The sequence below is a fragment of the Sparus aurata genome, chromosome 14, assembly GCF_900880675.1.
Source record: "Sparus aurata chromosome 14, fSpaAur1.1, whole genome shotgun sequence".
In the NCBI taxonomy this organism is placed as follows: domain Eukaryota; kingdom Metazoa; phylum Chordata; class Actinopteri; order Spariformes; family Sparidae; genus Sparus; species Sparus aurata.
In genome coordinates, this window is record NC_044200.1 from 8,568,560 (window position 1) to 8,594,885 (window position 26,326).

The 26,326-nt window shown below is 44.8% G+C and overlaps 1 protein-coding gene across 1 annotated transcript; it reads right to left on the reverse strand.

Annotated features, from left to right (window-relative positions):
• Window positions 1-258: 258 nt before the first annotated feature.
• Window positions 259-25,324, reverse strand: lrig3 (leucine-rich repeats and immunoglobulin-like domains 3). The gene is made up of 19 exons (XM_030440680.1): window positions 24,830-25,324; window positions 19,723-19,794; window positions 19,532-19,606; window positions 11,730-11,864; window positions 11,467-11,610; window positions 10,866-11,009; window positions 10,165-10,308; window positions 8,922-9,065; window positions 5,562-5,642; window positions 5,356-5,427; window positions 4,756-4,827; window positions 4,207-4,370; window positions 3,496-3,831; window positions 3,104-3,385; window positions 2,511-2,987; window positions 2,222-2,380; window positions 1,992-2,129; window positions 1,351-1,605; window positions 259-1,262 (listed from the first exon to the last, which is right to left on the reverse strand). Exons 1-19 carry the CDS (start codon window positions 25,024-25,026, stop codon window positions 1,024-1,026), a joined length of 3,330 nt encoding a protein of 1,109 aa, XP_030296540.1. The 5' UTR covers window positions 25,027-25,324; the 3' UTR covers window positions 259-1,023.
• Between the last annotated feature and the right edge of the window lie 1,002 nt (window positions 25,325-26,326).

Consider the following 26,326-nt stretch of genomic DNA (forward strand, 5'->3'; position numbering starts at 1 on the left):
GTACATACAGGTAAATATATGTATAATTTACTTTTATTTCTACTCTCCAAGTACATTTACCGCCAGTTTTAAAACTTGAGCACATTTAATATCAAAATACTTGTAAGACTTTTACTATTCATCTGGGTGAATCACACTTTTACCAAAGTAATATTTAAATATATCTTTACTTTTACTCAAGTATGAGTTTTGGGTATTTTTTACATCCCTGGTAACAGTAAAATTAGTAGCACCAGTATTACAAACAGCGGTGGAGCATTAGTTTACATGGCAACAGTTTATTCCTGGACTTAATATAATTTCAGCTCATGTTTAAATCACAACGTGGCAAATATGCAAAATAGCCCGAGATCAAAGCTCTACATGGAACCAGTTTGTGATACCAAACACTTAATCATCCTCTCCGTCTCCGTCTGTCTTTGTGGGGGGGCTGACTGATGACAGACCTGCAGCGTCCTTGGCGGTTTGTGGTTCTGCTCTTCAAGGCCGGTGCGTAACACCCACCACCACCACCTGCACCACGTCCTCCACATCTCTAATACACGTTGTCCTGCATGATAAAGACGGTAACATGACTGAAGACTCGGAGCGCTCGAGTGAATGCAGCAGCACACGTTAAGGTGTTTTTTTTTTTTTTTTTCATTTTTATTGTTTACATATGTGCAAAACACTGCTTCATCCAAAGCTGGAGTAAATGAACAGGCAGGGCTGCAAAATACTCGTACAACAAAAAGGTAAGCAAAAATAATGGAATCTGTTTATATACAATTTACAAAATATAATAAACTTTATATAAAAAAAAAATGTATATAATCATCTATGTTATTTAACTGAAGCTGTGGCCTTAAGGAACAGCTGCTGATATGCCCCCTTTTTCCTCTTCTCCAGGAGCATCACATTGTCCTTTACATTCACTCGTTGCACATTTGAGGAGTCCTTTATTGCAAAAGTGTCCGTTCAGTGAGGTAGAAGTGTTTCTTTTTTTTTGGTCGTCCTCTTCATGAAAAAGCAAGAGTCACTCGGTTAGGTGCTCGTTCTACGCTGAGGGAAGGGATCAGTCCTGATGTCAAACGGCTGTTCGTAAACGCTGTTGCTCTGCTCCGATGAAGAATCCTTGGTGAGACTGCTCTCCTGGTCGGAATCGGCGTCCGGCGCGGCGTACGGGTTCTCGTGCAGAGTTATTCCATTATGCGGCGCTGAGGGCGGGCCGAAGCCTGTGTACAGGTCCTTGTGAGGCCTCCAGGGAGCTTTCCCAAATGTTCCTGAGCGAGAAAGATGAGAGAAAAAGTCAGACCAATGTGTGGCCCACGTCCGGACGAGTTCGGTAAAGCTGATTAACTCAAGACCTACCCATGAAGGTGTTGCAGGGGGCGAGACACTCATGAGGCCTCCCGCAGTCTGTGGCTTCGCCCTCCTCCACAGAGGGTCGGCGGTCACTCTGCTGGTGGGTGGGGCCGTGGTGGAGATTGGCGTTGGGGAGCTGCATCAGTACAGTGGAGGAGCAGAGGTCAAAATGCTCAGACAGGAAGTAGTCCCTCCTTTTAGAGCTGGTCAGGCTGCCGCTGTAGGAGTCAATGCAGACGGGCCTTTGGTCGATGGAATAGCCTGAAGGTACGAAATTGAAATAATGAGTTCCTTGAAAAAGTGTGAAAAACAAAATCCAGAGATAATGAATGGACATCAGGATAATGGAACCTGACTTCTGTCATTAAACCTCACAGATGGGGAAGGCGATTCCAGAGAACCGTAGGTGATTGCTGAGTCTCAATCCCAGGTTGTCAAATACCAACGCTTTGAGTTGGTATTTGGTCCAAATTCGAACTCCAGGCACTGGTATTTGATGGTCTGGGAATGAGACTCTCTTTGCCCAGAATTGCCTTCACCATCTTTAAATTAATCTCGAATCATTGGACATAATGTTCTGGCTCAACAGCAGTCTTGTTGTAGGATCAAGAACACGTTTTTCCATTTGGCGGCTCATTCGCACACACCTGTGAAGACTTCTGATGGATCAGGGTACATGTTGTCTCGGCGAAGCAGTGAGCTGACTGGACCTTGATAATGGCAGAGGAGAGGATCAATGGCTGCCTCCATGTCTGCTTCACTTCCTGTATCCAGCTGACAAAGACCTGCGTTGGCAAAGGAACAAGATCATGTAAGACAAATGTGACGCTGCACAACAACTCAATTTAAGACAAAGAAGATTGGAGAGGTGTTTTACCGTTCATGTCTTTAGGTTGCATGTAGAAGCCGCTCATAGACGAAGCCATATACTGATGGCTGCTGCCGCTTTCTGACGGGATGTAGCCGTCCTGTCGGTCAGCGAGCGTGCCCTGGGAGGACAGGTAGCTGGGGATGTCGCCCGGCAAGTTGGTCTCATCTGGAGTGGAAGGACATCAAGTTTTATCATACACAAGTGTGGACAGAAGAAGAAACTATATGGTTCTGGCAAACCGTTGTTGACCTTGATCAAACAGATTTCCGACTGTGAAAAGCAATCGCGAACCAACCTGTGTTGGTGACGCTGCAGTCCTCGTTGCGTCGCCGGGTGTGGTAGATGATGACCACCCACACCAGTGACGTGCCCACCACGCAGCACACCACGGCTATGATGACGATTCCCACTGTGGTCCAACCATCATCATCTGATCCTGCCCCGCTGACCATACCGACGCCCACGCCGCCCTGCACCCCGGAGTCACAGTTGGGATTCGGTATGACCGCCAGCCTGACGTTCCCCCTCTCGGTACCCAGCGTGTTGGACATCTCGCAGGTGTACTTTCCCGCGTCAGCTTCTGCGGCATCAACGATGATGAGAAGCTGGTTGGCGGCTGCGAAGAAGTGGCGCTCGGTCACTAGCAGTGGGCTGTCATCCTTGGTCCAGTTTAGCCTCGGGGGAGGGCTGCCGCCAGCTATGCACTGGAGGACGGCAGTTTCACCCTTGGCCACAGTGCGGTCCATGAGGGGCCGCAGGAAGGAAGGTGTTTCTGTAGCACAGCAGAGGAACGGAAAGCAGCAGTGTTAGAGTGATCGATCAGCGAAATCAGTCTTTGAACCTAAAATGAGAGCTCCAAATACAGTGTAGAGTGTGACTGTTTCTCACCTAGAACAGTTAGCGTAGCATTCGCAGAAATAGCTCCAGCTGTGTTCTGAGCTGTGCAGCTATAAACCCCGATGTCCTCGGTCTTGACGTCCACTATGAAAAACACATCATCCTCCGGCATGACGTGCATGCGGCGTTCACGGGCGGCAGGGAAGTCGGTGCCCCCGTCTTTCTGCCAGGCGATCTGAGGGGAAGGGTGACCCACGGCGGCACATTCCAGCCTGGCTGTAGCTCCGGCACGTATGCTCAAGTCCATTGGCATCTTGTTGAAGGAGGGCAGCACTGGGAATGACAAAAAGAGTTTGGATCATTTAAGACTTTTACAGGCAGTTTATTGGTCTTGCAGATAGAGGCAGATGCCAAACATTAGGTTTCTCCCATATCAAACTTACTGTTGACAGTGAGCCGAGCCTTGGTGGAATATGACGACCCAAAGTGGTTGGAGATGACGCACTGGTACTTTCCCTCGCTGGAAAACTCCACATTTCGGAGCTGCAGGGTGGTCGTGTACTCCGTCACCTCCGTCTCGCCTCCCGCGCCTCCCTGCACGCGCAGGTGGGCCTGGTTGTGGATCTCGGCGTCGTTCAGGACCTCGTTGTCTTTCTTCCAGGCGAAGGTCATTGGCGAGTCGCTGGAGCTGGCCGCAGAGCAGACGAACGTCACGTTGCTGCCCTTGAGGGCCGACTGGGTCTCCGGCTGCACTGTGATTTGAGGCTTTGGGAAGTCATCTGGGAAGAAAACAAAAGGGAGAATTAAAAACTGCCATATAACAATTCCCATGTGTTAAGGTCTGGTTTATTTAACTGTTTGGTATTTTTTGGGCATTTTGTTGGTAGATGAGGTTCTGAGAGGGAAGAAAAACAAACTGAAATGTTTCCTCAGTCGTTTACGCTGATGGTAACCAGAAAACCTGAAGACTTAGTGAATTTCCACAACGGCCCCTTCATGCAGCTCATTAGCTTGTCCAGGAGTCGGGAAGGAAAATACTCAACAATCCGGGTCAGTTTGTAAATGGAAAAACCTGCCTCGGATAAATGTCTGTTTCTGAGGCATTACAGTATGTGTGCGCAAAAGGTGTTACACCAAGTGAATGCATCACTCACCACACACAAACTCCTCCTGGCTGACGGCGAACACGCTCCTGCCCTTCAGCATTTGCGGGTGGGCGCAGCTGGCATTGACGCAGGGCAGGAAGGTTTGTTCTGCCACCCAGACGGGAAGCCACTTGAGCTGGCAGTCGCACAGCAGGCTGGATGTGTTCAGGCGTCTGCCAGGGCACAAGATACCAGAAAGATTTTATTCACAAAGCAATAACACGACTTTAAATTGTTAGTTTTTTTAGATTTAGGTCTCGCATAGTTCGTAAAGAGAGCATGAACGGAATACAGAACAGACTACTTTTTAAAAACTGTGTGGGAAACACATTAAGTCACAATAAAAAAAAATTGACATTTCCCAGAACAGCTTTTTCGCTGGACGCTATCCTTTGGTGGAGGGAGACAAAGGAAACTGTGAACCTGTTATTAACATTGAAGCAAGCACTGTTTGGTGCTGACTTTCCCAGAAGACTATAATGAGTTTCACCTGGTGTTCTGTCCCACGTCAACTCTAAAACACTAACTACATTTGTCCTTAAGAATGGTTCTACTTACAGCTCCTGCAGGTTCTTCATCTGAGAGAAGGCGTTCGCTTGGACGGACATGATAGCGTTATTACTCAAATCTCTGGGGAGGAAAAAAAAAAGAAAAAAGAAATTAGGACTGGTGAGATCCTCGGAGAAAGATGGCAGCCTTTTCTGCCAACATCAGCCGTACGGAGCGAAGGCTGCAAAAACTTCAATCGAGGGGGAAGAAAAAGGTCTGGGCTCCAGAACAATAAAACTCTGGGCAGCAGTTTGCTGTGTTAATCAAGAGAGGCCCAACTCTGGGCTGCTTTGAGCTCTGGCAACGGCTGGGAAAAAACTCTAATTAGAATCAAATGCAGCTGTTGCACACTCGCGCACACACACACATTCACACACACACACACAGAGCTCCCTTCGCTCGCCTCGGTGATCGATATAGTCTGGCACACATGTAAAGATACTAATGGCGGTGTTTTTTCCCCGACTCCACATCAAAGCGCAGGAATGGGAGAAGATAGTTTGGGTGTACAGCTCTAACAAACAGCCTCTGTGTCTCAGTGTGATTCACCCCGCTTAGTTTACAGCTCGGACTTTTGGAAACAATCAGTGAAACACGAGGCCGACTCACAGGTGCTGCAGGGCGTCCAGGCCAGAGAAAGACTTCTTGGTCACCGAGCGGATCTGGTTCCCCTGCAGAAATCTGGGAAAACGACAAAAAAAAAAAAAAAAAAAATCAGTTTCAGAGCTCGCCTTTACTCGGTTGCCTTATTTTATCTGTGTCCCATAAAGTCACACGCTCCAGCTCGAGACATGTTACACCGATCATGAACTCACAGTTTTTTGAGCTTGTCCAACGCGGAGAAGGGCCCATTCATGTCCTCAATGGTCCAGGAGATTTCATTCTTTTGGAGATCCCTTTTTTCCCCCGGAGAAACAAAGACAGACCACGTTGTAAAAAATCCACACCCAGAAAAACAACTGCAGTCGCGATGTTAATAAAACTTTATGCGGCTTTTACATTTCGTGTGAGGGGGGAAAAATGTTTGAGACTTTAAAATTATAATTCAAACGGCTCCGTGCACGAGAGGAAGTTCCTTCCTGGCCTTTGCGGCGGTTTTAAAAAGTCTGCAAAGGCTTCTCTGTGTTGTGTAGAAAAATAAGTTTTACAAGGTGCTGCAATATAACATGTGCGCTGCATTTGAGGGGATAAATATACTCATGCAATTCAAATATGTATGTGAGTCACCCTCAAAGGAGATCCTCCATCCCACATTAAATTCATCACGAGTCTGTGATATTTAACACATTCTTTGGGGTCATCTGTGACCAAGAACTATATTTTTTTTTTTCAAGTAAAACCCCTACTTATGGTACACTCCCACCCTGTCTGTCAGTGCATTCAGAAGTCGGCTGAAGCAGCTGTACATAAGTCCAAACTTAGCCTAGTTTAAGCGTTTGCTAAGTGGAGATTAGCTTAAGACTGAAATAAAACTGTCAAAACCATGCAAACTGGTTAAGTAGAGATTAGTTGTAACCATAATAATTCATATGTACCATAAAATATACTCAAAAAAACTGAGTAAACACTAAATGGGTACGTTTTAAAATTGCATTTAATAAAAATAACACAATAAACCTCAATTTACAAACTTCTGGACAAATAATGTCGGCCTGAATGACCAAACCATGTCGGTTAGGTTAGCTTAAAGTGCTCTGAGGCACAATAATTCTCCTTGTTAGCATATTTGATTTTGTTAACTGATCAATGTTTGTTAGGCAAAGTCAAACATCATTTTTAACAGCAGCGGGATTATGTGTCAGATACGTCAACCGCTAGCAATACTGCTCGGACGCTAGCGCAAGTTTTGCTAGTTGGTTCAGTTAGCTATGTAACAGTCACATCTGGCAGAAAGTGTGTGTAAATATTTAGGGAAATCTTTGTAAAAACTAATCTCTGATATCTTTTCCATAATCTTTTGAGTTTCAGACCAGATATGTCGACCTACCTCGTCTTCTACTCTTCAATCCAAATGTGTCACACTGCTAGAAAGCTAATGTAAGTTTTGCAAGTTGGTTCAGTTAGTTATTTGTATATATATATATATTTTTTAAATCTCTATTTGAGAAATGTTTTAATCCACAATTGTTTAAATCTCTGCTTAGTAAATGCCTCCATTATAGTGAGGCTACGATTAAAAGTAAGGGACAGCTGCTGCAGTCGACTTCTGGACTAGTTCCTGTTACTTTAGGCAAAAAAATGTGTCTCTCTGGCATTGACTTCAATGGATTTCTCCCTGTATGATCTTTGAATACGGGGGAAATACAAAGCTCTACAAAAAAAAAAACGGTGACACTCTTTCATTTTGAGGGAATGACACCTTAACTTGACGATTAACGCCAGTTTTCCCTGAAACCTTTTCTGCTATCAAACTTAAGCCGTGACGGCTGGAAAAGAATCCGGAGACGTTTTGCCCGCCATCCGCAGGGAGCAAAATACACCAAACATCTAAATGGAGCGGCATTAGAGTACAAACGTCGCTAAAAGCCAAGAATTTCCCGGAGAAATTGCCTCCTTTTGATCCCTCAGCTGCTCTAATGCTTTCAAACAGTTATTTTCCTCCTCGGCATGTCTGGTTATGGCTGATTGAGATTGAGGAACGGGGTGTGTGTGTGTGTGTGTGTGGGGAGGGGGATGGCGTTTTTGAAGCCCTGAAGCAATCCATGTCCACCTAGCTGCACACCTGCCCTACGGTGACCTCAGCAGCGCAGCTCACATTTGGTTCCAGTTAAAAAAAGCCCAAAACCAGGGGAAATGTTACGGAGCCTCTCTGTGGGAATAGGGGGGGGGGGATGGGTGGATGTGGGTGTGGTTGATGGGGGGGTCAGTTGGAGGAAGGGGAAGAGGTGGAGTGGGGGGGTTGTTGAGGTTGGGGTTGTGCCTCTTGGAGGTTTTTTTTATGTGTGTGGAGAGACCTCAACACAGTAATCTATTTCACATCCCCAAAACAAATCAGGCAGGATATTTCCACTCAGGCAGAGGATTGATGGCGGAGGTGGGTTTAACGAGGGTGGGGGGAGGGGCAACAGAGCAGCACATGAAGCACTTACTCTCTTTAGGAACTTGTACATACAGTTAATGTTGATGGCGTGCTGACACACTGAATCACACAACGTACCTACTATCTATTTAAAGGACTAGTAGAATTAGTGCTTATTTCCTTGTTTTAATTAGAAAAATGGTACCACTCTTGCTTTTGTACATTAAAGTTCCCATGAAGTCAGAGAGTCTTTAAGTGTTTTTATCACGTATGTCTTGCTTTATCTCACTTACACATCGGTCTCAGGCCCAAAAAACTGCAAAAAATTCGATTTGTAGGCATTTTTAATTGTGTACCTTTCTAGAAAATAGTAAGAAAAAAATTTATTTAAATTAATTTTCTAATTGCTTCCGGACCAAGGACGGGCTCTGCCTTTGAGAACCGGTGACAGTCATGAGGTGATTTATGGAGTTCCCTGATGGACAGAAGCCGGTAGCTTTGTTGCTAAAGAGATCGCTAACAGCTGCAAAATGAAGATGCCGTTAGCTAGTTAGCGGTCCTGTTTGCCGACTCAGCCCCAGGGTGCGAGGAGCCAAACCTGGGAAAACCTCCGTACTGTACTTCTCGTTGCCAAAATGGCCTTCATCGTCTGTCCTAGTTCTGTCCCGGTCCCAGCTGTGCTCACTGGGCGCTGCCAGTCTGAGGTGAGTTGGTGCACCGCTAACTCCGTGGTCAGGGTGTAATGCACTGTAAACGCCAATCAAAATCCGCAACGAGTCCATCTCGAGCGGCCTGCTTTACAAGAAACTAGTAACTATGCCAAAGGAAATAGAACTCCACTGGACGTTTTAGGGGAACTTTAAGTACGTAGCTAGAGCTGGCAGAGGATTAGCCTAGCTTAGCACGAAAACTGGAAGTTATTTTGGCAAATTTAGCTAAAGCTGTAGTGCTGTGAGCTGCTGCTCTGTTTACCTTAAAGACAAAAAAGTCAAAATCTGAGTTGTACTTATCGTAACATATTGTGTCTGTTGTATTAAAAGGTTGTGCAGATAAGCTGCCAACATTCTGACACAAATCATTTGACATGTGTGATGAGCGGGATGATCCAGGGAACGTTCGCACGGTGTTTGGCAGAAGAATTCTGAATTTAACTCACAGCATCTGGAGGTTGGAGAGGCCGCGAAAAGCTCCGTCCGCGATGAAGCTCACGCGGTTGTTTCCGATGTGGAGCTCGTCCAGCAGGCTCAGGCCCACGAAGCTGGATTCCTCCAGTCGGGACAGATGGTTGGAGGAGAGGTTTCTGTAGGACGGGCAGCAAAAACAATGACATGAGAACAGCGTGGAACAAAGTCAAAATAATCCTCTTGCTTCATCGTTACTAGTGTTATTTACACTTCTCATGTACATCACTTAATCCTCCCTGAATGGTTTGCCCTTTGGGCCGCCATTGCTCTTTCAAGAAAGTATACTTTTATAAGTTCAAATGTCAAATCTTATGTCGAGATCTCCTTGTCTTTTAGTGTGTCTCTACAGGGGAAAACTGCAGGGACAAATATCCGAAGTAAATGTCCATAATTTCATTTCTGCACAGGTTCCGATGTTGAAAAAAAAAATCCTTTTATTCCCAGACTTTAAAGACTTGAGTTATCTACTATCAAAAATGTTGGCATTTAATTCCACGATAACCTTCGTTTTTGACGAGATCAAAACAGAACTCTTGAAACAAAACTGTTGAGAGGGGCCAGCTTTTTTTTTTTTTTTTTTTAAAGTAAACTCAGATGCGAACACATCAGATAGCTGGGCACGTTCCCAGCCGGCAGGCAGCTTGTTTACTCTCAGGTTCGTGTGATAAGAGCGAGGGGGGGGAAGAACAACAACCTATCTGTGAAGAAAACGCTCCAGACATTGCAAACACTGAACTGACCGCTGCTGTAAACACCAGCCACAACAAAGGAAAATCCAGACTGCTTCCAGGAATGTGTGTTGACGGGTGGGAAATGACTCAAGTTTGTGGGTAATGTAGTGTTTCACATGAAAGAAAGTGCAGCTGATAATGGATTCCCATAGGAGAAATAAGTGGGACTTCCGGAGGGCGGTGTTTTTTGGCTCAAGTGACATCAGAACAGAGAGGAGGCAAAGGGGTGTGTAATGTGTGCTGGCAATGCTTTAACGTTGGCACCGGCCGGCAGGGCATAAAAGATGCTGCTTTGTGTGTGCGTGAATTGGCGGCGAGAGGAACCGGAGTGTGAAGAAGGGCAGACGGGAGTGCCAGAGGGGAGGAGAGGGCAGCGCAGAGAAGTGTTGGGAGTTCAGAGTGTGAATGGAGAGTGGGGAGGGAATAACGAGAGGAAGGGAGGGGGGAGGGGGAGAGGGGGAGAGGGAAAGAAAGGTGGACTCACAGCTCGCCGAGTTTCTGGCAGAACTCCCAGGCGTCAGGTCGGATCCTGCTGATGGCGTTGTGGCCGAGGTGGAGCTGCTGCAGAGTCAGCAGGCCGTACAGCCAGCCCTTGCTCACCTCCGTCAGGTTGTTGTAGTCCAGCTGCCTGCAGGCCCACACACACACACACACACACACAATGAGACTTTGTGCTGCGTTTAAAGGGTAAATCCACACAAAAATGAAGATTCAGTCATTATGCTGATGGAAAGTCATGTGAACTTTTGTATTCCGACAATTATTTCTGGAGCTTGACAGCAAAACGCTGTTGCAGCATTCTCCTAAACAAATAAAATAAAAACAGAAAATGGCTCCGCACGGCTCATCCGGCATAATCCATGTCTCGGGAAGCCCCGAGATCCCAAACTGATTCGAAGAGATGTTGTTTACAGCCTTGATGCACGGTCGAAATCGTCAAATCAGTTTGGGATCTCAGCCAACGAGATGTTTAGAGCCATTTTAAGTTTTTATTTCAGTTTTTTTTTTTTACGTTTTCCATCTCTATCCGATGCTGCCACACTGTCCTGCTGTGAGGCTCCAGAAGTGTTTATTTACTGAGTGCACTTTCAATGACTGCATTTTCATTTTCTGGGTAAACGACTCCTTTATGTCAACGATATGTTAACAGAACTCTACGCAGATAATCTCGTGAATGTTGCTTACAGGACTTCCATGTTGCTGAGGCCCCAGAAGGCTCCGTCCATCAGGCGGCTGAGGCCGTTCCTCTGCATCTTCAAGGAGCGGAGAGCGTGCAGACCGTGGAACGTCAGGCCCTCCACCCTGCGGACCCGGTTCCTGCTCAGCTCCCTGGAACACACACAGAGAACGGGAAGTTTCAGAGTACGTCTGGTTTCTCCACCTGTGCAATATTTCCCCGGAACTGAACTGATTTCAGGGCGAAAAGGCCCGACAAACAGAAAACTAAACTCTAAAATTAGATGATATCAACTGGCCACTAGTCAGCTGTTCTGGTACTAGCCAATCAGAGGAGGTTATGCCTTGAGAGAAAGAGAGTATTGTTCAGTATAAACGACTTAAGGGCCCCCACACTTTTATTTATCCTGCATATTGTAGATCTTTAACTTTACAGGTGACAAGCCTCCAAACTAGTGTGCAATCAGGGAGGAAGTCTGGTCGAAGAAAGTCATTTTATTTAGAACGTCTTAAAAAGCATCAAAGTGTTGAAAAGAGTCACATCATGAGTCGTCGAGATTTGAAGCCCTGATTGTGACATTTCTGGAGTAGAGCAAAAACAAAAGCTTACAGATGCTGGAGGTTGGGCAGCTGGAAGATCTTGGCTGGGATGGAGGACAGGCGGTTGCGGTTCAGCCGGAGAACCTGCAGACTGCTGGACAGGTTGGTGAAGCAGCCGGTCTCCAGCGCCGAGATACGATTGTTGTTGAGGAACCTGAGGGAGAACAAAGTTAACGTACTGACACGTTTTGAGCTTTTCCCAGAATTAAGCAAAAAAAAGGGTAACTAGAGTGTATGGTCTATTAATAATGACACTCTAATAGTGACACTCACAGGTTCTTGAGAGGCAGCGCGGGGAATGAGCTGGCCTTTATATCCACGATGTTGTTGTTGCTGAGGTCGAGCGTTTCCAGAGCGAGGAAGGGCCTGAGCTGCTCCTCCGAGATCCTGGTGATCCTGTTGTTTGCTCTGAAAATACAGACGCCATCGCTCCAATAAATGACAAAAATACTGTGTATTTGACCAGCAGCGCGCACCAGTTTCATGTTCCTCGATACACAAACAGCCGAGTTCCTCAATTAGCCCGCGGTATTAAAAAATGGCAAACTCTCACGCGCTCGCACAGCTAAAACTTACCACCCAACGCGAAGCGCTATCATCTTTTTTCTTTCTCTTTTTTTTTTGCATGAATACTTCGAGGATTGCCGACAAATTGCTCAGTATGATCAATGTTGCTGCTCTTCACACCAGGTCCAAGCAGGAGTTTAGTGATGTGTTATTTTGTTTATAAGGTAATTACCAACAAGGTATTTAAAAAAGTCACCTGCCAATTACTTGGCTGATGAATACCATTCCCTCAGTGAAAGCATGCCTCGGCAGAGGCCAGCAATTTCCTGAGCTGCACGCCTCCTAAATTGCAGTGCAGGGACTGCTTAGTTATAAACAGAGCCTGTACAGTGCCCTCTTTGTGTATGAGACTCGGCAGTAGAGAGAGAGTGAGGGGGGGAGGCAGGAATTCCCTCCAATGCACCAGACTACAGGCCTCGTTTTCAGTATTCATCGGGATGGTTACAGTCCCCCGTTACAGCTACACCTTACTGACCAGAGAGCTGTTAGTTTTTCTGTTGCCCCTTTTTTTTTTTCCAGCAGCCACCTCGATAAAATCTGAAGACAGGTTTATAATGCAGGTCTATAATTTGGGATGTGGCGTCGTTAATTTTTTAATTGTTGGAATCTGTCAATCAACAGGCCCACAGTACAGACCGCCTCAAGAGAGAGTGAAAACACTGGTTGATTGACCGTTCAGTCAATCATATAAAAAAACTATTTTAAAACTGTACCAAACACCAGTCCAGCTTCTCAGTTCTGCCCGACTTCTGAAGACTATATGATATTAAATTAATATTTAAGTCATTTAAAAACATCAACTTGGTTTTGAGTAATGTGGATGTAGGAACTATGTTAGCCACCTTAATCATTGACCAGATATTGGGAAATATATATTATGAGCTCTTTGTCAAATCAGTGACATTACAGCTGATATGATGAAGCCTAATTGCTTCCATTCACTTAAAATGTACCAAATCTACACAATGATACAGTAGATGGTGGTGCGCAAGTTTATAGTTGGTTTGTGATAGGCCAATAAATACAGAGAAGAATCACTACAGCCTGTGTTACCCTCAGGTACACACAGACTGCAGGTTAGGAGCTTCTTTTTGAAATACAAATATGTGAAGTTATTAGTCAATTTATCGCTGCTGGCCAAGAGAGGAAGGCAAGTACTGGTACTAATGCCTAATTTGGCACAATTACTGATGTTTTATGGACGAAATAATCAAGAGAAAAAGTGAGAAATTGATTAACTAAATAGCAGCTCTGGTCACAATGTCTTCAGTAGAAAGAAACACTCAGGATGAACATCATATGTAAGACGTGTCTATTCTCAACCACTGAGGCCGTTGCTCTCACAGACTCTGCTGCTCAGTCTTATCCTGACCTCAGATTTTAATCTCATTCCGCCCACCTCAGGCAGAGAGACGGCGTGACACCACGCAGCTGTGAAACTGATACGTCTCACACCTATTCAAGACACTGCGTGGTGGCACACTGCTGAAACTCCGGCCCATTTTCCGCGCGCTGATGTTGATATTTCCATAGAAATGTGATTCCCCATCTGGAAAGTGCAACACCTTTTGGAAATCTTCTGATCCAAACACATAGGGGAAGATTCACCATCCAACAGAGATTAAAGATGGACGTCAGCCAGGGCTGTGCATGAGCATGTTTCTGAGCTTAGTGCTGGAGTCAACGTTTGGCGCTGTGGCGGGGAAAGACAGTGGGCCAGGGGACTGTCTGAAACGTCTTACTTGTATAATTTGGGCAAGTTGCAAACTCGCCAAAATTACACAAACGAGACATTGTGTGATGCACTGAAACTGCTTAAAGAGGTTAAATCACTGCTGGATTAAACTGTTACGTTCTTACATGGAGTTTGGAGTATGGACACGGGCCCAGCAAGGCTGTGCATGATGGAAGCTCCAAAAGCAATAAACATTTGACAATGGGCTGTATGAATCAAGTTATTTTGTTTGCAGCCAAATATTTCATAAATATTTTTAAAAAATCTACAGAAAGTTTTTGGTGCACATAAACTACAGGCTGTAGTAAAACTCATATCACTGTCAGCAATAAAAACAGCACAAGTAGCTCTTTTGTTCGGAGATTTGCAGAGGGCTTTCCACGCACCAAAGCCCTCCGGTCCCTAACAAAAGCTCCGCACACCACCTGTGTCTCAGTTTTCATGTTCCCCTGACTGGTCGCTGAAAGAGGGAGGGCCGCCTGGTGAGACAGAACCAGTCTTTCCAGTTTCTCTCAGGGGGAAAGGAGATCCTTGGAGAGGGACTGGTGCACACTTCCTGTCTGAGGACGAGGAGATGGACCCTAAAGGTGCCTGGCCAACTACTTGTTCCGTAGTCCTCTCAGCCCTCTCGCATTCATTCTGGTTATTTTGTCGTCATCAACTCTGTGACTGCATGGATGGACAACAGACCATGTTCACATGGCGGACATTCTCCTCTGACATCAGGCTCATGGTGTGAAGCTCAAATTTTTCACATTTGTGCTCCAGGTCGGACACATTTTTATGCCTACCAATTGATCAGCAACTGAAAAGACAATGAATAGAGAACATTTGGAGGGACGTAACAACATATTTGATAACCCTTTACTAACCATTAGACAGCAGCCAACGTTAGCATTTAACCATCATCTTGTGTTAGAAATAAAACAACAGGAATGGTGTTAATAAATTCTGAAATATCAGCGTACGTCTGGTACGATTATGGTAGGCAGTCAGCTAGGTTATTAGCTACACAACAACACAACATTAGCATTCAACCATTTCCTTGCTAACTACCGACAATTAACGTAACATTTGAAGACGGGTGCTGATATTTCAGAATTAATTTTCACCTTCGCATCATGTAACACCACCAAATGTTACGTGACGTTAGCTCAGAAGTGGTTGAATGCTAAGGTAGCGGCTGTTTAGCTATTTCCTAGCCAACTAGCGACCATTACTGTGCCATTTCAAGATGTGCACTCATATTTCCAAATTAATTCACAACTTTCCTATTGTATCGTATAACAAACAGTAATGTTAGCAAGGAACTAATTGAATGCTAACATTACATGCTGTCTGATGGTTAGCTATGTGTTGTCAAATATGTTGTTTTACTTCAAAACTCGGCCCCATGTCCCTCCAAATTTTCACTATCCACTGTGGAACGTGATGGATGGTGATCTGTTACATACATTTATGCGACAATGCAGTGCGACATTAGCTTCCCACCCTGAGCATGATGTCAGATGGCCGCCGTGTGAATATATTCTATTGTGCCATCATACAGCAGATCCCGCTGTCCTCCATGTTCCCCCCCTCGTCTCAACATCTGCACTGCCACTCAATGAGCACTCCTCTCCACACACAAACAAGGCGAGCATTGTACACTTTAATCACCCACACTTGAAATTTGTTCATCCAATTTGCTATCAGATAACGTGATTATAGTGCCATTACAAGTGTGGCTGTAGGGGCTCTGCTGCTGTTAGGGGAAGTCGATGGAAAAGGCCAACCGTGTGTCAATAACAGCCCGAGGCATCGCGAGTATTGATTACTTGCATACTCATTGTTAAACTGCGGCAAGTAGCAGATAGACACGAAATCAATGCTGCTGTGATAAGAATCACAGAAAGCCCGTCCAAACCTTGAGTTCTTGAAAATGTGAGTGTTATGAGTGTGTGGCTAAAGCCTCTTTTATTACAGGCCTGTTACACCAACACCATGTGGGTTTCACACAAGCACATACCTGCCAGCGCTTTCGACAAAACCCCACAGTATTTTTGGCCTGCACCGCCATCAAACTGACCACATTTACTCACTGAGAAGCTATGCTGTTGTCCTCTTTTGAGGGGTTTTTATGTTGTTCGTTCGTGTTTCGCAGCAAAAGCCTCGTTCATCCAGCAGCAGCTAATTCTTTGACCGGGGGCGGCTCTTTAAATGGAAAGTCTACTACTTTCCAAAACCGTCCTGCTCGCAGTGTGTGTGTGCATGTGTGCGGCGGTGCGTATGTGTGTGTGTGTGTGTGTGTGTGTGTGTGTGGTATTTCCTATTGGAAAAAGAACAGAGTTTTGAGAAGCCATCTGATGACTCCCTCTCTCTGCACTGGCGCCTTTAATGAAAACCAGGGCTGCGTTTTGCTGTTGAGACGCCATATTAAACTCTGCACATATCTCACTCAGATGGCTGATCATCTTAACACGTCGGCTCGCAGTCGGAGAGGAGAGAAGCGGGGATCGTATTAACACGTGAAGGACCCTTCAAATGAAATGACGGGGGGAGCCGTAAAGATCCTTGACGCGTCGTAAATTTTCTGTTTCGCCTGCAAAACTAAGACGATCATCGATGTGCACAACATTTGAGTTCATACGTGTGTTTTACATTTTGATATTCAAAACGTGACTGTAGTGTTTCTGCACTGCAGTTACCTGACTGTCAACTGAAGTATGTGGGTGGGACTGACTTTTCGTTACATTTTCCGTCGATGACATGTAAAGTGTCTACCGGCGGTACTCTTCTCTATCAGCTATGGCAGCTATTCTCGCTCAGAACTGCTCAACTCCTTTTTAACAGAACACTAACAGAACAATTATCCTTCAACAGAACAAATGCCACATGTTTGATAGCCCCTGCTTCTCAAATTGTGAAAAAAACATTTTAATTAACAGACTAAACAATAAACTCAATCCTCAACAATAACCAACAGCTTACCAAACTTTTCATTAGTTGCAGCTTTAGCTGAATCCCTATCGCACATGTATCTGTTATGAAAATGTCACGGAGTATCACTATAATCGCTGCTGTTTTGGTCTGTAACCCTCATCTTCAACAAGGTTCCCATTTCCGCAGACATACCAAAAGGTTCACCACCTAATATACCTAATCAGACCTGGAATCTCCAGGTCATTTGTTGAAACCCCCCCCCCCCCCCGAACAGGCAGAGGGATTTAGCGGCGGTGGGGTTTACCCCCTCCATAAATTCCTGGGAAATTGTTCAATTAATTAAGATGATCACGACTCAATTACTACCAGCTGCAGGGTTATTGCCGTTTGTTTTTACTCGGAGCTGCGAGGTCAAATAAGTCGGCGAGAGCTGCCGCTATGTCTGACTGGCTGTTTGAATAAGTGGTATTCGATACCCCGAAGGTCTTTTTTTCCCCTTCTTTACTACCCTCCCAGCTTGAAGAAACCGAAGTAGGGAGAAAAAAAAATCCTGGAAAAATCACACTGCGCCGACTAATCTGACGGAGAGGACGCAGGCAGAGTGGGAGCAAGTGTAAATCTCAGTTCTGTTCTTCCTCTTCCTCTTCTGAGTGCTCTTTTTCTTTACATTGCTTTTGGCTGATTTGAAATGAATACTTCACTTGCAGAAAGCAACAGTTTAATGATTTCACATTGTGGGGTTTTTGGGGGGTTTATTTGAGGCCACGTTTTAGAACCAAAGCAACCAATAACCATAGTTTTGTACATCAAACTGATCTTTTAGTTTTTTGATTGATATTAGCTTTAGTTTTTTTGGGGGGGGCCTCCATAAACTTTAAAAACGTTCCCCTCTTATTCTGTAGCGAGTTTGTATACTTCTCCAGTTGAGTAAAAAGACCCAAATGGCTAACTTATAGTTCAGAATGCTCAGAGGTTTTACTGCCACTAGCTTCCTTGGTCTGTTATTACCAGTATGGCTAACGGTGGCTAGTGTTAGCTAACGGAGCCACTCTGCAGACTTTAATAGTCTTCTTTACTTGTGCGTTTGTTACACCGAATTTTAATATTTCAACATTCATTATCCCAGAATTATCATATTGTGGTCATAACTGTGTGCCCCGGCAGCGGTTTAGCGACACAGCCTCACTTTAAGTAGCGCAGCATTTTATATTTTGGCCTTAACGCACACACTGTTTGATGACGTAGCATTATGATTACATCTCTTAGCGTTTCTAGCCAATAGCCGCTCAGTATCATCAGCTGGCTAATGTAAATTAGCATTAGCTTTGACATCCCTCCTGCTATACTTTTAGCATAAACATCAGCAACAAAAAGTATCAAATAGCTCTCAAATAAATACTTGGGAGAGCAGTTTGTGTACCGTTCTAGAGTTACGTTAAAAATAAAGATGACTTTTCCCACCATGAATAAGCAGTTTCATGTTACTCTCTGACTCAGGAGTTTTCTGCTTCCACAGACAAAAATATTCTAAAGCCGTCGTATTTATCTGGAGCGAGTTAAAGCAGGGTTTACACAGATGACACGACTTTCGGGTAAACCAAAGCGAGCGGGCGTCCTCAAATCAAATAAAGAAATTATGGTTTGGATAAGGGCCGGTGTTCTTTAAAGTGAAATCCGTGCGGGGACTGTGCGTTTGAACACCAGGGTTGCTCAGAGGCACTTGGACAGCGCACACTGCAGTTTGGGGCTGATGAACCTGTGGCCTCCTTCTAACCATTCGGGGGGGGGGGGGGGAACAATGCAGCCATTCAGACCAGGTGTTGTTTTGTATGCGGAACAAATAATGAAGGGATAACGATTTTTCTCTTCTTGGGTCAGGACAACAAATCCATTTAGAATCCAACCTGTGCAGTAGGAACGCTTGCAAAAAAAAACCTCCCTCGAGGAATAAAGTGAAATATGACATCTAAAAGGGTGTAAGAAAAACCACCCCGCCCATCTACCTCTGCTGAAACTCGTAGCTGGAGGTGACACTCCTGCGCTAAGCCTGCAAACAAATTGTCGGCGGCTGACAGCTGAACGCCCCCGAGGCCGACGCGCGGCATCGTGTCGGGGCTTGATGAGGAAGACGCCTCATCAGGCCGGGAGATGGATACATTCTTCTCCAATAGCTTCACGTCGGTTTTGGAAAGACACACCGCAGAGAGCAAATCAAATTGTTGAGGTTTAACACACTAATAGCCGCTGTACTTCTTGAAAGCACGTATTGCACAACCGTATTCCAAAAAGGATCTTCTGGGAATGAGAGACAACGAGTCAAAAGCTGTCTTTTTGTTGTTGTTGTTGTTCGAATTAAGACGTCGGACCAAAGGCGTTGTTGCATTTTCTAAGACGGTCAGAGACACTGCTTTGTTTCGCTGAGTCCCACAGAAACACGGAACACACCCACTGATGCTTCAACAGAGAAAATCACCAAATTTGGATTTTCTCATTTTCACATGACACATTTTTCTTTCCCTCCGGCATCACGTCACTGCCTCTAGGTTAAAAATACACCCAACGGCAGCGACTGCTACCAGACAAAACATTTCCATTCCTGTTGATGGCATTTGTCTTCGACCACGTGACCCGTCTGGGGCTGGGTGCCATGTCTCCAACTGGCCCCGTCTGGGAACAAGCTCAGCCAAAAGGGTTTCTCTCCGGAGGGACGGAGGGGGGAGGTGGGGGAGGAACTGCTTCCCAGCTCGCTACTTTAACCAGTCATGGCAACTCTGGCGGAGCGTTACCCTCCAAAGTAAACCAAAATGAGTCTGTGGAGGTGTTGAACGCTTTGAGAGAAGTTTTTACTTACAGGATGAGCGTCGTGAGGTTTGAAGCGTAAGGGCCCAGATCAGGTATTGCCTCCAGTTCGTTGTGGTTCAGCTTTCTGTGCACGTTAGGGAAAAAGAAACGGTTAAAAAGAATAGCTTGGATAGTGATAAAGTGTGTTTGGAAAATCCTGTGTTTACTCTAGAAAGTGCTGAGAACACCAGGCACACTTACATTTCACTTAGATGTTGTAGTTTGGAAAACAGCGCGCTGTCAAGCACCTGCAATTTGTTATGGCTCAGGTCCCTGTGGAGAGAAAAAAGGCAAAAATTAAGGGAAAAGTATACACCATGGTCTGTGTTCCTCAGCTGCCGCACTCTCCCATTTGGGCCTACACAGCAAACATAATTACATTCAGATTTTCTGTGTTATGGTTCTTAAACGGTGTGAACGGAGGAAATGGGTCCAAGAGACGTCCCTGTAATTTAACAGTGAGTTGGTGCAAAAACCTGACGCTGCTTAAACGACACAGACGGGTCAGAACAATAAGCTAAACTAGGGTTTACTGCCGACATATTGTTACACAACCGAATACGGGTTCAGATGCCATCAACTGATTCAGAGTCGCATCTGAAAAGGGATCCAAAACAAGCTGCTTCGCATTGAAGTTCTCAGAAAAAAGGGCTCACAAGTCGAAAGCCTCGCGTTGGCTTTACATCCCCTCAAAACAGAAGAAAGCGTCCGTGCCAGAACAGCTCACTTCATTTATCCAGGCCTCTGCTGAGAGGCAGAGCCAAAACAGACACGCTGATAAGTTATTGAGGGGAGAGATTCTTGTTTGTGCTGAAAACCTGACGAGGGCCGTCGATAAAAATGCTGGAGTCGAGGTTTCGGCGCTGGCAGAGGTTCGGTCCAGGTCTCTCTCTGGTTTCTGGCCTTTTATTAACCACCTACTTTGACTGTATGATTTACAAACCTTCAAGCTAAATCTAATACAATTCTCGCTGATGTTTGGTTTATTATTCTGTCCAGCACCTCACACATTTTCCAACTGAAGACATCAGCGCACACAGTCAGTCAGTCCTATCAGAACTCCTAAAGGATTTTGCACATTTTTGGAGTCTTCTTAATAAATATTTCTACATGTACAGAGATGTCTACAGAGTTTGCTTATTGCCTATTGTGTTCTTGACAGTTTAGCTTGATCAGCTTTCATTTATGTTGGGTTCACCTTTGGATCAGAGCCCGAAACAAACCCGACTGAGCCCGCTGCTGGACTCGACCGAGTCGGTCTTTTTGCTGCCTGTTTTGAAAAAGTAGCCTGCAAAACCAGCTCGGGCAGTCTGGCAGAGAGGAGCCTCACGCGCCATAAAGTGGTGGAGTTATTGACGCTGCTGCGCACGATCAACGTCGCGGTGCCAGACACTTCTTTTTCTCTTGCACCCCCTCACCCTCTACCCCTCCTCCGCCTCCTCCTCCTCTTCTCCCTCCTTACCTCCCTCATCTGGAATCCATCAAGGAGCTCTGGGAGGAGGGGAAGAACCTATCAACTGCTAATGTATTCACAATGCCGGGAAAAAGCGAGAGGGGGACGCCTTTCAAACGTCTGCAACACCCCTGTCGAATTTTCTGAGGCCTGTTTTTTGGTCGTCGGTGGAAAGTTTCATGAACCGCTCAACCAGAGTTTTACTCGCCTCGCTTAAGCTGACCCCAGTCCCTCCTTCTTTTTCTTTTCCACGCAGGGAGCCGTGTGTTGTTATTGTTGTCGTAGCTCCAGCGCTGGGGGCCATATGGGAAAGGTGTCCTATCATACTCCCTAGATAAACCCGAGTAGCTGTGACACTTCCACTTCCCTCACAAAGCAGGCTTTGAGCGGAGCAAGATAACACCCGGCGCTGTGTGCAGGCTTCAGCCTGCATCTGCTGCCCTGGTGAAAATGTGCTGCACTGCTTTCTTATCACAGACTGGAGAGTGAATAAATGAGCCACTCTTAAGGTTACAAGAGCTGTCAGTAACTTTTTGAGATTATGGTAATGGGACACATCAACAGATTTAAAATGTAGTTCCATGAATGTCAAAGGAGGCAGAAAAACTAATTGTTTGTGTTACTTATCCAGTGGCTGCCAAATGGCACATCTGAATCCCAAAGAGCAAACTTGTATATTATAGAAGTATTATTTTCATCAATGACAATTACATTTGTGATTTTGGAAAGCCAGTTATTACTGTAGCTCACTAGCTAAAGTTTACACTAGCTTATTTTCCTATTAGCTAGGACAGCTGGTTAAAAGAGTCAGTTACAAGTGAGTAGTTAGCATTGGACTCAGCTTTTGTATTCCTACATCCTGTCTTGTCCCCTGGTGATTAGTACCAGACCAAAGTTACTATACATATCATATCAAATGTAATGGTGGAGTATTTGGCCAGGATTTGTTGTTTCTTTCTTCTTCTGTTTCTAGCTAGTTAAACTCAGGAATGATAGCCAAGTAGCTAATCATCTACCTCCTCTAACATCCTGTCTTTCTCGCTGAGCTTTAGTGATACCTCGCCAGATAAATGTCATTCCTTAACTCTTCAATATTAGATAGAAAAGCTGGTTTAAAACAGTCAGGTAACTTAGCAATGGACTTGGCTTCTGTATTCCTACTTCTGGTCTTTCACCCTGGTGATTAGGGTCATCTGGACAAAGTTGTTATACTCCGTATGTCATTCTTTGACTCACAAAGTTCTCTATTTCTTTAAAAAATTTAAAACTATTTAAATGATGTAGCATTTTGCAAGGATTTTTAGTTCCTTAGGCTTCCAGCTAGTTAAACTTGAGAATGTTGGCTAAGAAGCTAACGTACACAGAAATCTGCCTTAGCAGTGAGACAAACCCCAAACATTTGTGTGATTATCTACCTCCTCTTACTTCCTGTCTTTTTCACGGAACATCCATCATATCTGGGAAAGTGAATGTGGTTCCTTGGCTCCTGGATATTAGATAGAATGGCTGATTAAGATAGTCGATTAAGTAGCTAATGAATCTTAGCATTGGACTCAGCTATTGTACTCATACTTCTTGTCTTTTCCTTGGCGATTAGCGTTACTTGGCCAACGTTTGTAAACTCCTCTAGAGTATTCAAAGTTCTATATTTATATATACATTTTTTAAATGGTGTTGTGTTTTGCCAGTATTTTCACGTTTGTAGATTCTAGGCTAGTTTAAACTCTGGCGTGTTTGCTAACTAGCCAACATAGCAGTGAATTAGCATTAGCTATGACGCACGCCTCAAGAATTCCCATTATTATCTAGCTCTTCATACTTAATATATTTTTCCCGGACGTTAGTGGAACATAGCTGAAAAAAATGTAGCTCCTCCAGCTCCTGGATATGGGATAAAATAGCGTGAAAGAAAGTGAAGAAAAAAAAGTGAAAAATGGCCAGGTGAGGTGGCATTTAAATAAAATTAGCATTGGCTGTTATGCAAACCACAGGGATTGGTCATGCTATTAACCACCTCTAGGCCCACTTATGTTTTACTGGCCACTGATGTTACCTTGCCAAAGACATGTGGTCGTTTGACTCGAAATCAAAATAAAAAAAAAAACCCATCATCAAACTGCAGAGAGTCTGTAGAGAGCGATGAGTGTTATCTGTCGTTCTGAAACTTCCATGTTTTCAACTTTTAAATGGCAGTCTGCCTTTAACCCACATATGGTTTTCAAGCTGTATCAAGCAAAAAGGCTTTGAATAGGAGGCCTATCCCCCCCCCCCCCCACAACCTCCCAGATATCCACGACTTTATCCCACTTCTTCATGCTCTCCTCTTCCTCTCCCTCCTACTTTCTCCTTCACCCCCCCCCTTTCCATTATGCGAGTTTGTTTCGAGCTAATCCTACACGCTCCTCCTTAATCAGTACCATCGCTGGCTCTGGAGTTGCTAATTCAGCAGAAATAATGGGGTGCTGGAAAACAAAGGGTCGGCCAGTTTAAGGGGTTTAAGATGTGCTGGAGAGCCACTCATAAATTAGCATGCCAGAGTGAAAAGAATTTTTCCCCCCATGTGGAACTTTTCTTTTTTTCTTTTTTTCATTTTCTTTGGAAGGCCGGCCTCGGTTATGAGGCTCAGGCTGGGTTCTGTTTTCTCTGGCAACGTCAAGTTTCCAGAGCAGCACATTTTAGAAAAAGAGAAAAACTAAACCCAACAGCGGGGCAACAGCTCTGACCAGGCCAGCAAATCAAGCGCCGTGGCCTAACGTGGGGCAATAAAAATCCCAAAGCGCTGCAGCTTAACGCAGGGCGATAAAAATCCAGTCAGAATAATTATCCGCCGAGCAGAAAACACGCCGAGGAACACAGCCGATAAAGTTGTGTGTTTGGTATTTCAGCTCCGGCGGGCTTCGGGCCGGGCTCAGCCTTGTCTCAACTCATGGAGCCGGTGGACAAACAGGGGAGACTAATGGAGGTATTACTTTAGGAAGGAGTCCAAAAGCTGCGCAGACGGCATCTTGATTTATGCTTTTATGGCTTTGAAGGCCCTGAAGGTCTGTGGAGCTGAAACCTGAAGACTGAACCAACACTGCAAACACCAATCAGTGCAACAAGAAGAAACTGTGGGTGCTGTCAAACCATTCTAAACATTATTGTATGAACTGAGTCTTACAACTACTAATAGTGTTGTTATTACAGCTCAGACTGCCAGAACCAGCACCAGCAACAGCGCCCATACAGCTGCAACCACTTCCACCATTTACACCAGAAAGCCAGATATTTTTCTTTTTTTTTAAACACTACCTGCAGGCAGTGAGATGACTTGTTCTGAATCATTTACACTTTCATTAACAATCACAATGGCACATTGATGTGCAAATACACACTGGAAGTCAGCTTGTGCTTCCCAGCTGGCCTGGAGAAGCCTGGCAGGATCAATACATCACATCAAACCTGCTCAGACACATAAACACATTCATGACTAGGTGTAAAGTTGGAAAACAGGCCAGGTTTTCATTCCTGGGTGACACCTTTTTTTTTTTTTCTTTTGCAATCTGAGTTCAGTTTTGCAGAAAGTTTAACAGACTCGAACTTTTTTAAACTTTTGAATCAAACCAGAGTGATTTTCCTCTGCAGAAGCAGAGCGTTCATGTGGTTTACAGCCCATTCTGCTTTCATTACAGCAGGAATGTGACGGTCCTGACTGATCACCCCCTCAGCGCTGAAGCAACATTACAACTTAAAAAAAAAAAGCAACTTAGTGCAGATGTGTGAGAGGATACTTAGACAGTGAACCAGATGCTGATCCATGACAGAAATAATAAGAAAAGATAAAAACACAAAGCTCTGCTCTGTAGCTGGACTCACAGTTGAACCGTCCACTCCGGGATCGTGTTTGGAATTTGGCCCCTTTTCAGCCGACTGCAGTCCACCAGCTCCCCGGAACACGCGCAGGGTGGGGGACACGTCCCTGCGTGAGCACCGCATCCACGCTGTAGCCTCAGAGAGAGCAGGAAAATCACGGCAAACCCCGCAAACCTGCGGGGCTGCGGAGAGGACCACATTTTATTTTATTTTTCTCTTGGCCGCGCACGAGAGAGAGAGAACACCCCTCTTCGGTCGGATCTTCGGATGAAGCGCCACCAATTCCACAGAGTGAGAAGTCACCAAAAAACACCCCAAAAAATCCCAAATCTGTTGACTCTGACCGCCGCAGCCGCTCCTTATATCCAATTCGAGGCTGTCGTGAGGACCGTGGAGGAGAAACGGAACAGAAAGGCGCTCTTCTCGAACTCGCCCATTCCTGTGGAGAAACTTTTGTGCCGTCTCCGTCGCTGCTGCTGCTGCTGTTGGGGCAACTTGTGCTGTTCAGGATACCCACAGCGCAGCGTGAGCACACAGCAGAGGTATGCGGGGGGGAGGGGCCACAGGGGGCGCCTGGGTAATGTAGTCCGCGCTGCTGCCTCTGAGCTCAGCGCGTTCGGAGCAGTCAGGACAGCTTTTTAGGCAGAGTTTGGACAGCACTTTATACTAACTATGGTTTATTAATTGATAATTAAAATTAAGTTAACAGTTATTATTGTTCTTTATAAATCTTTTAATAAATACTGTGTAGTTAATCTATAACCAGTATCTGTATGGCCATTATAAAGGTGCAGCTGATGTTTGTAAACCCTTTAAACTGATTATTAAATGGTTTATAAGGCATTTCATTGTTTGATGAAAGTAGGATAACTGTGCACTGACGTATTATTACCTATTAATTAACCATTACAGTGTCATATACACATTCCTTTAATACAGGGCAGGTAAAAGTTGACCCTCCATATGGTTCAGTTTGGCCCGCCAGATGTTTCTAGCAAAAAAAAAAAAACCCAAACAAACAAATGAAATATTGAAAAAAGGATGAAAATTCTTTATAAAAAAATGAAATATAAATTGCTGTGTATGCTGTTTGTGAGGTAAAATGCTGTTTGAATTTCTAGGATCCCTAATTATTAATTATCTTTCAGAATCTAAGCACAGCATTAACTTTGTGTTTTGGCCACAAAAGGAAAAAAAGTTTGGACACCAATTTTTTTGCTATTATACAGATGTTTGAAGTTACAATTACTGAACTGGAATGTCAACGTCAACTTTTTGTGATCGTCAATACATATTCAGTTAACTATATTTGATTAGGGAAATGAAATGTAGTCACAATTTTATGCCCAGATTCAGAATCGACATAGCGCTGTATAAACTCGTCCATGCTGCTGTCCAGGGAGACAAACACAACTGCCAAATGTTTAATGATAAGAAAATCAGCTTTAACATTGCTGTTGATTGAATACACCAATAATTCAACACTTTAGAATCTCACAC